The sequence below is a fragment of the Pistacia vera genome, unplaced genomic scaffold, assembly GCF_008641045.1.
Source record: "Pistacia vera cultivar Batoury unplaced genomic scaffold, PisVer_v2 Contig1330, whole genome shotgun sequence".
Lineage (NCBI taxonomy): Eukaryota > Viridiplantae > Streptophyta > Magnoliopsida > Sapindales > Anacardiaceae > Pistacia > Pistacia vera.
Window position 1 is genome coordinate 1 of NW_022195392.1, and position 15573 is coordinate 15573.

The 15573-nt window shown below is 36.3% G+C and overlaps 1 protein-coding gene and 1 pseudogene across 1 annotated transcript; both read right to left on the reverse strand.

Annotated features, from left to right (window-relative positions):
* Positions 1-244: 244 nt before the first annotated feature.
* On the reverse strand, positions 245-7207 carry LOC116122387 (annotated as a pseudogene).
* Positions 7208-8960: 1753 nt separating this feature from the next.
* LOC116122383 lies at positions 8961-9521 on the reverse strand. The gene has a single exon (XM_031408236.1). It carries the CDS (start codon positions 9519-9521, stop codon positions 8961-8963), a length of 561 nt encoding a protein of 186 aa, XP_031264096.1.
* Between the last annotated feature and the right edge of the window lie 6052 nt (positions 9522-15573).

Consider the following 15573-nt stretch of genomic DNA (forward strand, 5'->3'; position numbering starts at 1 on the left):
AAAAAAAAAACCAAGGCAGGTGGAACTATAGCATTTCATTTTGGAAAAAGGTAGCCAGTCACGCGTATTCAACTTTCAAGTTAGCCTACACAGCAACTAAAACAAATAATTTGCTCATGCAGGTTACAAACTAACTGAACACTGTTAACCTAAATGCCACATCATAGTGGATTAGATTTCATCCATAGCTCCATGTTAACCTATTCTATACAATGTGAACGGTAACCCTAGAGATCCTTAACTGTGCCATTTCTAATTGTAAGTTCAACTTCAATAAAAAAAAAATTTAGCAAACCATAGAAGTTTTCATGTTCAACAATTCTAAAATTATAACGAATATCTTCCCTTCGCTAACTCATACTGAAACCGCGAAAAATATCATGAGCAAGGTCCAGTTAGTCGGGTACTTCAGCATCTGTATGGGGTGCTCCAAGCAAAAAGAATGTTGCCATTATTTGCCACTCTATAGACCTGCAACTCAGCGAGGAAAATAGGGCACTAATTTAAGCTATACTTTGAATAAAATGAAAAACACTAGTTATGGAGTAACCAGAATAGGTATCAGACTTAGTATGCGAACATGTAATTACTACTCTTACAAAATAAACGTTAGTTCTGACTTACCAGAATCGGTGTCAGTCTAAGTATGCGAACTTGTAATTACTACTCTTACAAAATAAACCTTTGTTCTGACTTTCAGTGGTATGAAAGACACATGCCCTTATTCCGTGGCTTGTGCATACCCAAAGGCAATGTTACCCCATTCTAGAAAAAATGTTAAACTCTAAGAGTATATAATAACTAGAAGAATTTGCACTTTGCCATCTCATCGGTTAAGAGTTCTTTCCAACATGACAGTGCAAAAGGCGCAGAAGAAATGAAAAAAAGAACAAGGTGTTCTCTCAACATCTTCACCACACTAAACGGCTCTGATGCACAGAAGTTTAGGCAAACAATCCTAAGAAGTTGAAAGTTTAAATCAATAGATTTTTGCATTTATTAAAAGATAAATTCAGTATTGGAAAATTCATGTTTTCCTTAAAAAATGAACATAAATTTTTTCATACTATCATGTTATGGAGACTGAATTACGCAGACAATTAATCATAAATATGGTAGTAGTGAAAATAATTCAAATGTAACTAGAAAGGCATAATTCGGAATTTAGTAAACACAGAAAACGGGAGTCTCAGAAAAGATAATAACATATATTGAAGTTTGCATTTTACCCATAAAGGATGAGGCAAAATCAGTCCAATACTCAAGAGTTAGGAGATGGCTCACACTTTCTTCCATAGCTCATTAGACCATCATGGATAGTCTATTTTAATCAGCACAGGTTATCAATATAGACCCATTCAAATTCCATATGATGTCTAAGCAAACCCCGAGTATGATCACATTTTCCTTCTGATTCTGTGTCCACAGTCCACACCACATGAAATAACACAGAACACGCAGCTATGGACTGGATGAACCCACTGTTAAAGCACTGCAGAGACAAAGGAAAAGGCTGGAGCTTACCATGGTAGCAGAGTGAGTTTCAAGCTTCCCCTGAATATATAAAAATAGTAATAAATAAAGTTAACCACAATGAAGTTACTACTCAACAAGAAAAAGTACACATCGAGAAAATGTTACATTTTGCAATTCAGAAAAAGTACAACTTAGATTCAAGTCAGAAACTTTAAATGAAACTTCCCAACAATCATCCCAGGGCTTACCGACTTGACTTCTGTTTGGTTAGTTGGTACCTCAAATTTTTACATGGGTGTTAAGAGGCCTTGCATACGGTGTCTGCTTCCAAGATCTTGACCAATATTGATAACTAGTACTAGATAAAACACAGAAACACTAGTGGGAAAACATAGTCAAGCCTTTTTATGCAAACAACATTAGACAAACAACCAGCAAATGGAGAAAAACTGGCTAACCACATTCTAAAACTGGACAGGAGACTCAGAGTGTGGTCTAGAAAAAGCCAAACTTGTTTAATCTAACACAATACAAGCTTATAGCGACTATTCTGACAAAAAAATTATCACATGCTTACACCAAGAAACCCAGAAGCCAACGCAGTAAATAATCAATGATTGAACATCTTTAAGTACACTAACTTTCTCCATGAAGAGGCTTACCCCCAAGAAATTTGCAGTTTTTTCGAAGAACAATGACCTTCAGCTTATACGATTTATGAGGAATGAATTATACAAAAAAGAAAAAATGCACAGGTGAAAAGGTCTGCACTTAGGAGAGAAGGGGAATTGAGGATGGGACTACATCAATAGCATGTTTGTGCAATTAAACAAGAGTTCCATTTATTCAGACAGATCATGAAACAAAAACACTCTGTAAACTTGACGTTAATGCAGATATATGCATAAAATTATAACATAGAAATTGATAATAATAAGCCATTACAAAGTGTTGCTTCAAAGTATACAAAATAGAAGACATTCTCTCTGTCTTTCAGGTCAAATTGAGACACCCCATAACCAAGCCCAAAAACAAGGGAAAAAGAAATGACTACAGACTGAATGACTGTAGTGTCTAGAACACACTGCAAATCATTGTTGCAGGTTCACAACATACCATTAATAATGAAAAACCTGTGCACATGCCTTCAATCAATCAAGTAATTATTGTTCAAAACTATACAAATATGTAGAATTACCGATCCAAATGGCCGTGAGATATCTAACATGGGCACATAAGCATTTCAACACCATTGAAAGACAGTGCACAGGTGATTGTACTAGATGCTACATGATGGTGACAATAAAGTATAAATTTTGCATACATCAACTCCCATTGCGGTGATCAGTCAACTTGGCTACAGTGGATCTTAGCTTCTTAAAAGGGGTACTGGATAGTGACTGCTGTTTGCAGTTATACACGTGCACAAACAGCCAAAATGTGTGGCATTCCAACAAAACTTTGATGGTTCATGAAACAGTTCGACCATAGCAAACGGATGCAATATATAGATTCTTTGCCCATTTCTCCTGCAAAAGAAGCCTTGTGTGAGTAGTTGTGCTTCTAGAAAGAAATTTGAGTATTGAAAAGAGCAAAGAGATAGAAAATAGCTCAACATAATTACGTAAAGTAAACAATGAATTTGAATGGTCCACCTTAACATGAGTACTAGGAAAAGCAGAAGTCCGTAGAGTCTCTTGAGTTTCATCGGCTGGCTTTCGTCTTGGAACACTAAGAACAAAAGCAGCCTGGTCCCCAGTCGCTGCAGTTGATGTGATACGGTAACCACTATCCCACCTCCGATGAATACCTTCACTAGGATACAGAAAATCTAGTTCCACAACCTGCAGTTAAGAGCAAAAGAATGTTATATCAGACATCTTTCTAGCCACCACAATGTGTTCAACTTGTGAAGACAGTTGCAAATCCCAAAAGAGACCTGGTCAGAAAATCCTGCACCGCGAGACATAACAATTGCCCATCTACCTCCAGCTGTGGCCATAGCAGTGACATAAAAACCCTCCCTCCATTTTTTATTGATCCACTTAAACGGAAACGAATCACTGACTTTGTAGGATTGCTGCAAATACTGGGTCCCTATACAAAAAAGAAGAACAAAATCTTAGTAAGGAATAAAAAATATTTTGAGTCACATTAACTTCACCAATAGCGAAACTAACCTTTAGACATTACAACCAATGAGCTACCATTATTAGCTCCTGCTATTGCACTGATGTAGTAGTTTTTCTCCCATTGCTCCATAATCCATTCCTTCAAGATATGAACAAAGTCACAAGGTTTTTGTTTATAACAAAATGCTGAAGATTTGATATGACTAGCATTTAATGGAACACAAGCATAACCACCCTCATCGCTTTGTAAAAAATGCAAGATGCAATACACATCCCTAAAGATTAAAAATAACTAGAATTTATATGGAACACAAGCAACCTTGTGAAGGAAGTAGGGTGAGAGTTCATAAACTTGAGCAGTGAAGCCGGTGCCTGCATCCATAATTAAAGCCCACAGATTTGAACACGAAGCCACGCTACTGATAAATAGCCCATCTTCATTTCCTTTCTCTATATGTTGGGAGAGCCTCCCATCAGCTACATTATAATGATATCTACACAGAAGCAGGGGGAAATCATCAGTTTTCTTTACCCCTCTATCACTAACTTGAAGAACTTGAGAGTTGACTTCAAGTAAATACCTTTGCTTCATAGGCCGACGAGCATTATAAACACTAATCCATTGTGTTGCAGGCATCCCCATGCGAACCTTCTTCTTTGGCTGTTCATCTTCTTCGTCCTCAATTGTCAGTCGTCCTCTCTTATGTCCTACCTGATATATAAGCTTCACGGCACAAATATATACATCAAATAAAATCCAAATCAAGACAAAAAAGAAAAATATTTATAAAAAAGAAGAAGCTCATTAGTCAGAGAAAGACAGATGCAATCAAACTACCTTCTGTGCACCATCAGTGTTTATTGGCCGAATATCTGGATTTGGACCAACAATTCCATCGAAAAGGGAGATATATTTTGCATAATTGGGTTCCTCATCAAACTTCAAATTCACCACATACTCAACAAACTGCCGAAAAGGCTGAGGGCAAAAGCAACACAAAGTTTCTGCGGAAGTGGCCATCTTCTTCTTGCACACAAGGAATCCTTTACTTTCCCCCTAGAAGAAAACACTTGATTGGAGTGACATACAAATTAATCAAAGCATAACACCAACAATTTAGAAATTGCAAACCTGATATCCTTGCCAAGGAAGTCGGCCGCGAAGAAGAAAAATGAGCGTGTATGCAAGAGACTCTAGGTCATCTCTCCTGCTACCAGTTCTACCAAGATGAGCATGCACACTAGCATAGCGCACTGTTCCTCTGCACCACAGAAATCAGAATGCACCAGTAAATCATGGTCAATAAAACAACATTTAAGAAACCTAAGCTGTAACTATTATATGAAAACAGATTCAATATTACCTGAAAACATCTGGACGTTGGTCATATTCAACATGTTGGCCAGTTGAACTATCTCGCCACCTTGTAGCTGTAACACAAAACAGACAACAAGATGATACATTGTTAGGTGTACATCTATAACATAACACAGACGACAATATGAAACATCATTAAGTATACAACATTCTGCACGAAGAAGACAGTATCTGTCACATCTTACCTAGCCCAAGGTCAACAAGAAAAAGCTTTTTCTTGTCAGGAGTTCCTGGGGGACCAAGCAAAAAGTTCTCAGGTTTTACATCCCCATGCACATATCTGGCAAAGATAAAAACTGTAACATCATATTCAAAGCACCAATACACAGCAACAATAGGTTGTAAAAGAATGGACCATCACCGATCTTAATTGGGCATTAATGGATAAACTGAAAGAAATATCATAAACTAATAAGAATTATCACCCTCTAGAGTGCATCTTCTCTAAAATGGAGATTGCTTCAATAGCAATACATGCAACCATTTCAATTGACATCCTGAATAGAAAAGCAGAAGTAAAACATTAGATCAGGATTAAGTGGCCCACTCAGTGAATAGTTTTGGATTGAATAACATTCTGCTATCAGTTTTAAAAAGAACTTACGTATGTGAATTGTTATTCCAAACATCCCATAAACTAGGTCCAAGCATATCCATAACCTGTATGCAATATTGGATTATAGTATGAAATCATTCCACATGCATAAAAATAAAATTAAAATAAAGCCTCTTGGTCTCATAATAGGACAGTATTAAAGCAAGGACATACCATGACATAGTAGTCACCTTGCCGGCCCTTGAAATGAACTCGTGGCACACCATGACTGCCACCAAGTGCACTGTTTAAACAGCAAAAAAAGTGAAAGTTTATCCTCGCATGTAATTTTTACAATAATTACACAATACATGGAAAAGAATACAAAACAAGATAAAACAGAAGTCTCACTTGTAAACTTGCCACTCATAAGGCGGTCCATAATTACACCCTTTACTACTTCTATGCTCAAATTTTAAGGCTACCTAGAAATTCACAGAGAAAATGTAAGTGCATTGCTCTTGTAATTCAAAACAAAATGAAACAAAACAAAAGCAATATTAGCAATCATGTCACACCTCTAAAGCTCCTGGGCCAGTTCTCTCAGTTGTTGGACTAATCCGCCGACCAACATACACTTGCCCAAAGCCTCCTTTCCCCAGTTTTCTTTCTATTCTGTACATTGGGGAACCGCCAACCTGGACCTGTTCTCATGAATCAAAGTATTAGAACACCATAATGACAGCCCAATCTTTTCAGTTCTCCATAATTCCTAATTGCTATGACTTATCTTCACAATGCATTTTACTTCTCAGCATAAAAATATTTGAAAGAAATAATAATAAGATTTTTTTTTGATAATATTCATTATTCATATATATTAATTACCGCTAAAATTCCAAAGCAACACAAAACACGACTACAGCAAAATGAAAATGAAATTCGTTATTTTCCACCATTTTCACAGCATTTCTACCAACCATCCAAATAAGATTAACAAAAATGTTTAGAAAGTGGATGAAATTGTTAACCTTCTCGGGAAGAGGAGCTGTGCTTCCTTCATCCTCAGCTCCGGCACCCTTATCTGCGCTACGGCCACCGCTGTCGTAGTCATCCATCTTTTTCTCAGCAACTTCTTCTACCAAAACCCTAACCTTTTCGTTGTCCTTCAACGGCGTTGTTTCCTGAACGTTCACAATATTATTATTACCGTTCTTCTTGTCATCAACAGCGACGATCGTCCTGCGTTTCGTCTTATTCTGTACGGTTCTCCTTTGTTGTCGAGTTCGAACAGTCAACTTCTTCCTGTTATTATTATTGTTATCGTTAATATTATTGTCGAAGTGAGGTTGTTGGCTTGGAGCAATTAGTTCTGGATTCGGGTTCGGGTTTTGGTTGATGGAGGCCCGATATCTGCGAGCTCGGCTGCTCAGTTCAGGCATCGTATGGACTTAGTTCATCCATGAAGGAGAAGATTCACGAAACTTCTAGAATCATCGTCCAGATTCGATTCAGTGGTCCGGAAGATGACGACGACGACGCCGCGTTTGCTTTTACAGAGATGCGAATGAGAATGGAGAGAAAAAATTAGGGTTTTGAGAGTAAAATTTTGGAGATCTGTGGAGGGAAATGAAAAGAAAGAGATTCTATTAGCCCACACACAGAGATGAGAGAGTTTTTTTTTTGGGTTTTTTTTTTTTTTTTTTTTAAATTTGAGTGCAGGATGTATGTAAAAAGTCACACTTTAATTTTCCAATAATGTATTTTAATTAAGTTTAGTGATGATAATAATTTAATTAATATTTAAATAATCCCATTCTATAAATAAACTTGTGAGGATCAATGTAAATCCAATAGACATAGCATAAACAAAAGAAAGACTTGGTTGGCGAAATGCCAAATTTCCCTCGGTAGTTATATTATATTATAAAATATGTGCATGCAAAGGTAGGGTAAAAGACGGTGCACGGTGACTAATACTACACCAAACAACATTTTTTTTACAATTTTTTTTTTTTTTATAATCAAGATGTAATAATTCGTAATTAATTAATGAAATTCATATGAGATTCATGTGAGACTCGTTGGTATAATATTATTCTACACGGATAAACGTGTGTTGGAAAATGATGATTAATTTTGGCTTTTATTTTTATTAAGAATGAAGAAAAGTAAAAAATGTCAAAACAAATTATTTGAAATATTGGAGAAACTGTTTAAACCAACTTTGAACATATGAAAAATTCCATTTGAAGCAAGCAGCCATTAACAATCTATATTAGGTTTAGATTTTGGTATGATGGGTTGGCTATTTGGGAGATGACACGTCATGGGGAATAAAAGGAACTTTATGGTAAGGGCTAATGGTAGAATTTATCCTCCAGCCATATAAAGTTTTACAACTTTCAAAAACAAACCAATTTGATAAAGATGTATGTGAAGACGACGCATCCATTCTTGTATTTTTTTTAGGATTCGTCGACCTTGGGACTTTAATTAGCAGAAAATCAGCTTCTAAATAAGTTTTTTTACATTGGAATTAGTGAAAATTGAAAAAGAAATTAGATGGTAGATGGCATATCAAAGCAACATGAATACACGTTTATCATGAAAATCATGCGGCTGGTAATTTGTATCCAATTGAGCCTAATTAAAAAAAAAAGAAAAAAAAAAAGTAGGGATTAGGTGAAAATGCTTTCCAATATTTGGCTTGGAAACTAGAGTATTTTTCTCAACAAAAATGAGTTTATAATGAAGATGCATACTTCCTGAATCAGAGTCAACAGAATTTGTCTGCATCTATCAGTCTTTGATCCAAGCCATAACAGGCTCTTTCCAAGTCCCCACCACACGAAACACTTTTGAAAAGGATAACTCAACCCAATTCTCTAACTGAAGCATCCCACTTCATCATCTCAACCCAAAGTTCGTTTATGGGCTTCAGCCCAAACATTGGCATCGAGGACCCAAATCTAAACAATCCCCAGTTTTAATATATCATTTGTTCATTTTTTTTGGTGTGCTTAAAATAGATCCATATGATGGATCAAACCAAACCAAACCAACCCTATAAATATTAAAGCCATATCGGACCAAATTATAGCGCGATGTCTGGGTTCTGTCATAATCTTAAGGGATTTGACTCATGGGATCCAATTCACTAATTTGAAACATAATCATTTACAATGAGTTTATCATTATGTACATATAGGTGGAGGAACCACGGCCTGGCAGCCTGACTTATCCAGTGAACAACAACTCACTCTGTATCAGCCTGGGCTCGACCTATTAAGTTGTGTCACCGGTGTCACTGTAAATGAGCCCACAAGAGATATGTGCTTCTCCAGCTCAATTCAAAATCACTGCTTCTTTACTCCCGTTACCGCTTTATTGACATCACAGAAGACAAAGCTGATACGTACGTGGTCGACATGCCACGTCATCCATGTAGGTTAGCTGTTTTGCGGGTAGATTTCCATTTCTGCAACCTCAACTGCTTGTAAAACTTCTGGATAAACTCCTCAGCTTCCTTGTCCACGTGGCAGTCTCTGTCATCATCTTTCAACGGAAAGGGCGAGTCTCTGACCCTCACCCGGCGACTCACCGGTCCCACCAGAGGTGAAAACTCTGTCAAATCACACTCTGGAACTCCCACATCATCCTCACAAATGAGTGGCGGTGGCCGCGTTGCTGCGGCATGGTGTTTGCGATGATTGTACGGAAAAAATTGGGCTGTGCGCTTGCCGAAGTGCAGGTTGGGAATGTTGGGTGGAAAAGCTGGACTGTTACTGCAGCTGAACTCGTAGTCTCGAGGTGTTATGAAGGAAGCGTGCATGTCATGTGACCGGCAACTGAGTCTGAGGGTGGTATAATGGTGGATCATGAGATCGTTTAGAGCTTTCCCGACGATCTTGCCGCGTTGAACCAAGAGGTGGAGATCAACAAAAAGCTTGCTCTTTGTGACACCCTTTTGAACAATGAACAAAAGTAGACGCATCATTTTGCATAATTTGATAGGAATAACGGGTGGGTTTGGTTCCATTTTCATGAAACTTTGAGAGAGAGGTGAATACGGAGTAGCTTGCAGAGGAAAGAGTGATAACGAGAGGTATTTAAAGAGTGGAAAAGGTACAGTGAAACCCCACAGGGCCACTAGAGAAAAATTTTAATTTCTTATTTTAAAATAACAAACTAAATTTAGTCATTGTTTTGTTTTGTGCTGTCTGTTTTTTGTTTGATATAATTTTTAATTTGTTTTTTAATAACATTATTTGTCATTTACCATGTGATTTTTGAGTTACGTACAGAAAAGTGCTTTTAAATTCAGCGTTCACTGCGGGGGCCTGATTTTGATCGAATAGACAAATTTTAGTATAGCTATATGATAATGGTTATCCGGTTTATTAACGGAAACTACACAGTTACCTTTAGGTAATTAACCACCAATTAGTCTAATTTTTGGACATATTATTTAAGAAGTTTAAAATTTATTTTACTTTATTTTTTAATAAAATTGGCCATTTGGTATCTTTGCTGAGTCAAAAAATATTAGTTAAAATTCATATAAACTTAATCAAACATCTTCGGTCAACAATATATATATATATATATATGTGTGTGTGTGTGTGTGTGTGTATACGTGCACGCGTGCGGGGGGTTAAGCCATGGAATTAATGTCCCTTAATTTCTTCCTAATAATTGACACATCTTGTTCAATAAGACCAAACTAATTAATGAGCAGCTGTAATATAGTTGTATCAGGTTGGCAGTAGCCGTTAGACCTGGCAAAAGAGGGCTTGTACCCGCTGGTCAACGGGCACCCAAACCTAACAGGCGAGTACAAATATCTTTTTAAAATACCAATTTCAAAGTTACCTGTACTCGGCCCAGTCGTGAAAATTGTGGGTGGGCCAAGTAATGCCCGCAAGTACCCGCACTTGAATTTAAAAAAAATAAAATCCATAATTATAATTCAAAATAAATGAATAATTAATCAAGTCAAAAGTCAAAACAAATTAACTAACCCTAACTCTCAAACTGAAAAAAAAAAAAAAAAACGCGACTCACTTAGTCTCATTCTCTCAAACTCAATCTCAACTTTCTCACAGAGTCACGTTGATGACGAAATAACAACAACTCTCCACTCAGTCTCATTCTCATTCTCTCAAACTCAATCTCAACTCTCAACTCTCTCACGGAGTCACGCTCACAGCTCACTCACATTGACGCGAAACAACAGCAGCTCTCCACTCAATCTCATTCTCTCAAACTCAATCTCAACTTTCTCACAGAGTCACGTTGACGACGAAACAACAACAACTCTCCACTCAGTCTCATTCTCTCAAACTCAATCTCAACTCTCAACTTTCCCACGCTTACAGCTCACTCACTCCAACGAACGACAGCTCCCAAACCCAGGCCAACGACGAAACAACATCAACTCTCCTCTCACTCTCATTCTCTCTCAATCCGACGCTGCCTCACTCGAATAGCAGCGACTCTTACTCTCATTCTCTCAACAGCAACAACTCTCTCTCATGCCATCGGCAACTCCTCTGTGCTTCTTTGTTGTATGAAAATGAGCGGCAACTCTCTCTCACGCCCAATCATTCTCAGCGGCAGCTCTTTCTCACACTATCGCTGCCTCACGCCTTCGCCGCAGCTCAATCTTCCAATGTCTGTCGTTGTCACATCAACGCCATAGCCATCTGAGACTGAAAGTAAGGTATGTTGTTTACCTTGGCGATTGTTTGGACGTGATTTTGGGAGCAGTTGTGATCCTCTATGCTCCCTTGTTGTATGAAAATGAGCAAGTTAAATATGTAGTTGTTTTCTCGGTGCCGATTTCTTGATAGAGCCTGCGCCATTTTTTGTCAAAAATATGGAAATGCTTTCTCAATTATATTAAAATTATTCAGGTTAGCAATTGTATAGATAACTATCCGTCATATTTGGAGATTATATTCATCTTGGGTTTGTTAATATATTTTGCAAATTCAAAATCTATGTAGGAATGCAAATATGGAACCAAATTTATGTTTGTTTGTAGCCTGTAGGCTCTATTCTGCCTTACCTACCTGAGAGTTCATATTAATTTAAATTATAAATTATATTAACTCTAAATGTTAGGTCTTCGATTTGCATGCCTAAATTGTAGCCTGGGTTGATCTATTATGAATCTGTTAATTTTTAATAACTCAACATAGATGTTAACTTATAACTACTGTTTTGCAGGTTAGTTTCATTTTAGAGTTTAGACAATACTGAGTTGCAGTCTGAAATCTGAATTATACCCAGGTTAGTTTGTCCCAAAACTTACTGTTTTTAGTTTTTTGAGTTGAGGAGTGTTGACTGTTGAGTTGGAAAAATCCAGTCATTTGGTAGAGCTGGTTTGCTTGTAAAATATATGGGAGTGTTTTGTTTTTATTTTGGCTGGATTGTTTTGATCAATTAATTAATTTAAACACAAATACTCTATTGTGTCCTTTAGATTGGCTTGGCATGGAGGAGTCTATAGATTTGTTTAATGAGGCGATAGAAACGGGTCGTAATGTAGTCGTATGTCAATCTCCTTCTAGTGGTAGTACTGTTTGTCCAAAAAACCGTAAAGTTTAAGATGTTTGGGGTCAATTTACAACATATATGGCCGAAGAGAATGGGAATGTGAGGGCAAGGTTTTTGATTTGTAGTAAGTCTTATGCATATGGTAGTTCCACTCATAGGACTAAGAATTTAAAGCGTCATATGGAAGGTTGTCCTAAACGTACCCTTAGTATTGTAGATCAATTGATGATGGATTGTGATACTTAATTGAGACGTTTGAGGATTTCTCAAAATATTTATCGTGAGAAGATGGCAGTAGGAATCATAAAACATAATTACCCATATTCAATAGTGAAGCATGAAGGAATTAGGGATGTCCACATGTATTTGAATCATGAAGTTAAGCCTTATACTAGGAACACTGCTAAGGCGGATTGCATAAAGATATATTATAGGGAGAAGGAAAAGATTAAGCTTGCTTTAGAGACGGTTTCGGGTAAAATATACTTGACTTTTGATATTTGGAGTTCTTGTACTACTAATGGGTACATTTCTTTAATGGCTCACTATGTTGATGAGAATTAGGAGTTACAAAGTAAAATTCTTAATTTTTACCATATTCTTCCTCCACACTTAGGGGCTCTTTTGTCAGATCAAGTTCTTCATGCTTTCTGATCGAGCTATGCTCTCAAATCAAGCTCTCCATGCTTTCTGATCTAGCTATTATAATGACTCTCTCTCTAGCTAGTATATTCGTAAAATAACAGTAAAAACTCATTAAATATATATAAGAAAATATATTAACGAGTATAAAAGTATGGGCCCATATTTAATTTTCTTTATACACAAAACTTTACATAATATAATAAAGTCTCAAAATATTAACTTGACAGTTTTGCCCAACCCTTCTGCTGTGTGACTGTTCCAAATGACCGCCTTTCACCTGTTACCTGCAAAAACATTGGAAACAACAGGGTGAGCACTAATTGCTCAGTAAGTAAACCCGTTATGCTACCCTTTTCTCTCCGTTGCTTAATTTCTGAATTTCTTTCCTTACTTTACATTTCCCCATTCTTCTCTATTCTTTCTCTACTCTTACTCTGTTTTTCCCTCTGTTCTAATTTCCCACTACTCAGATAACGGGCATGGTATGATGCATATATATAATGCAAATGCACAAATGTATAAAAGATGAACTTTCTTTTCTCTGTATTTCTTTCATTGCTTCCTTTTCTAGTCTTTCTTTCTTTTTCTTCTTTCTTTTCTTTTCTAATCTTTCTTTTCTTTCTTTCTATTCTTTCTTTTCGTTTCTTTCTTATTATTTTCTGTTCTTATTCTTTTCTTTCTTATTCTTATTCTTATACTTTTCTTTTCTTTCTTGTTCTTTTGCCGATCGGACTCGGTTGAGGCATGGATTTGGAACCTTAGCCGTGTGAGTGTATTATTCTTTCTTGGGTACAACCCTCATCCACATACACTCTTACGGACTGTACCAATTCTTCTTTCTTCTTCTTAGGTCGCTTACTAAAGGCGGCGTGCATGTGGAGAAAATTCTTCTTGTCATTCACGGTTCCCCATCGCAACAACCTTTTCTTATTTTTATCTTTTTACACTTCTTTAAATAAAATTCAGATTTGGAACTTCTTTAATATTCTCATTTCTTTCTATTTACTCTTTAACATTCTTTAGTGCTTTTTGATGCTTTTATGAATATGTATGCATGTAGATGGTTTCATACTTATAATTCTTTCTAAATTCACATGTTTAAATGCAATTATGCAATATGAAATGTAAACATGTCATTCTCTACCATCTACAAACTCATCTCAATATAACACATACTCATACTCATATAAACACTTCTCTTTGACATTTCATCAAACAACTTATGAGCACAAAACAACTCTAATTTGGCTACACTTCTTTCTCTTTTCTAAGCCACCAAAAATTGGGAATAAAACCCTCCATCTTTAATGCCAAATCTGCCCAAAATATACACTCCAAAATGTCCACTCCAATTCTTCCAAATTTCATCCAAACATTCATCAAACATCAAATACACTAACACAACTTCTCATGGATAAGTTATAATCATCATTCAACACTAAATCCATCAACAATTCTACATATAACACATATATATGCATAAAAGAAATTCTCTACATAACATAACTTAAATCATACTTAGGGTAGGATTTACTTACCTTATATGTGAGCAATCCAATCCTTTAAGAAACTTATTTGATCCAACTTTCTTCCTCTTAAATCCTATGAACACAAACCATCAAAATTCAATACTTTAAAAATTAAAACTCACATCTTAGTGCAAGGATCTTACCTAAAGATGCTTGGGATTGAAAATCCACTCAAAAGTACCTAAAATCTATGAATTTCCTTTGAAGAAGAATTGAAGAAATTGAGAGAATATGGAGGTGAAAGCGGCATGAAAATGGATGAAGAGTGGCTAGGGTTTCACTCTTCAATCCTTGATATAACATAAAATTATATATAATTTCCCATTTTGCCCTTACACTTTCTTAAAAAATCTATCTATGTCCCATAGTCAATTACCATAATGCTCTCATTTTTATTGCACTCTCCATGAAATTTTATCTCTTTTCACTCTCCACAATTTCAACTAATTTTGAGTGAAAAGACCATTTCACCCTTAATAAAAGTTTAAGGCATTTTCTTCACATATTCTCAAAATAACTTTAACAAAAAATCAACTAAAGGTATAAGAGCATAAATTAAATTACATGGACATTACAGCTATGCTCTCAGATCAAGCTCTTTATACTTTTTGATCGAACTATACTCTCAGATCAAGCTCTTCGTGCTTTCTAATTGAACTCTTCGCAATCTCAGATCGAGTTCTTTATGCTCTCTAATCAAGCTTCATATGCTCTCAGATCAAGCTCTTTATGCTCTCTGATTAATCTCATTAGCTCGCCTATTCGCTTGAGATCACATGTTCAAGATCTCTCAGATCTCTTAGATCGCGGCAAGCATAAATCAAGTTCTTCCATTCGAAACTGCAACCTATAGTGCAACAACCATTCAAATCAAAGACATGACTGAGGGGCTATTGTTGTGCGGTCAATCCGGAGAGGATAATTCCCTATTAGGAGAGAAAATATTTAGATTGGCTCAATTTGGAAGGAAGATATTCAGATTGACTTAGCCTCCAACTAAGGTAGCCGAAGATCATGCAACTTCCTAATCCTACGTATTTGAATCTTACCTCAACTCTATCATATAAATATGTGCTATATAAACCGATGACAACTTGTTTTTGGGGGCTAGGCAATTATTCTAAGCAAATTTTCCTAGGAATTATATTGTTCTTTGTAAGCTCTCACAACATATACAAAAAACATAGTAGATGTAGGCGGTTAACTTCGCCAAACCACTTTAAAAGTTCTCTCTGTCATTTACTTTCTGACGTTATTATTCACTCATCACTGATTACCCGTAATCACGCACACATCAATTCTAATCCCGACAAG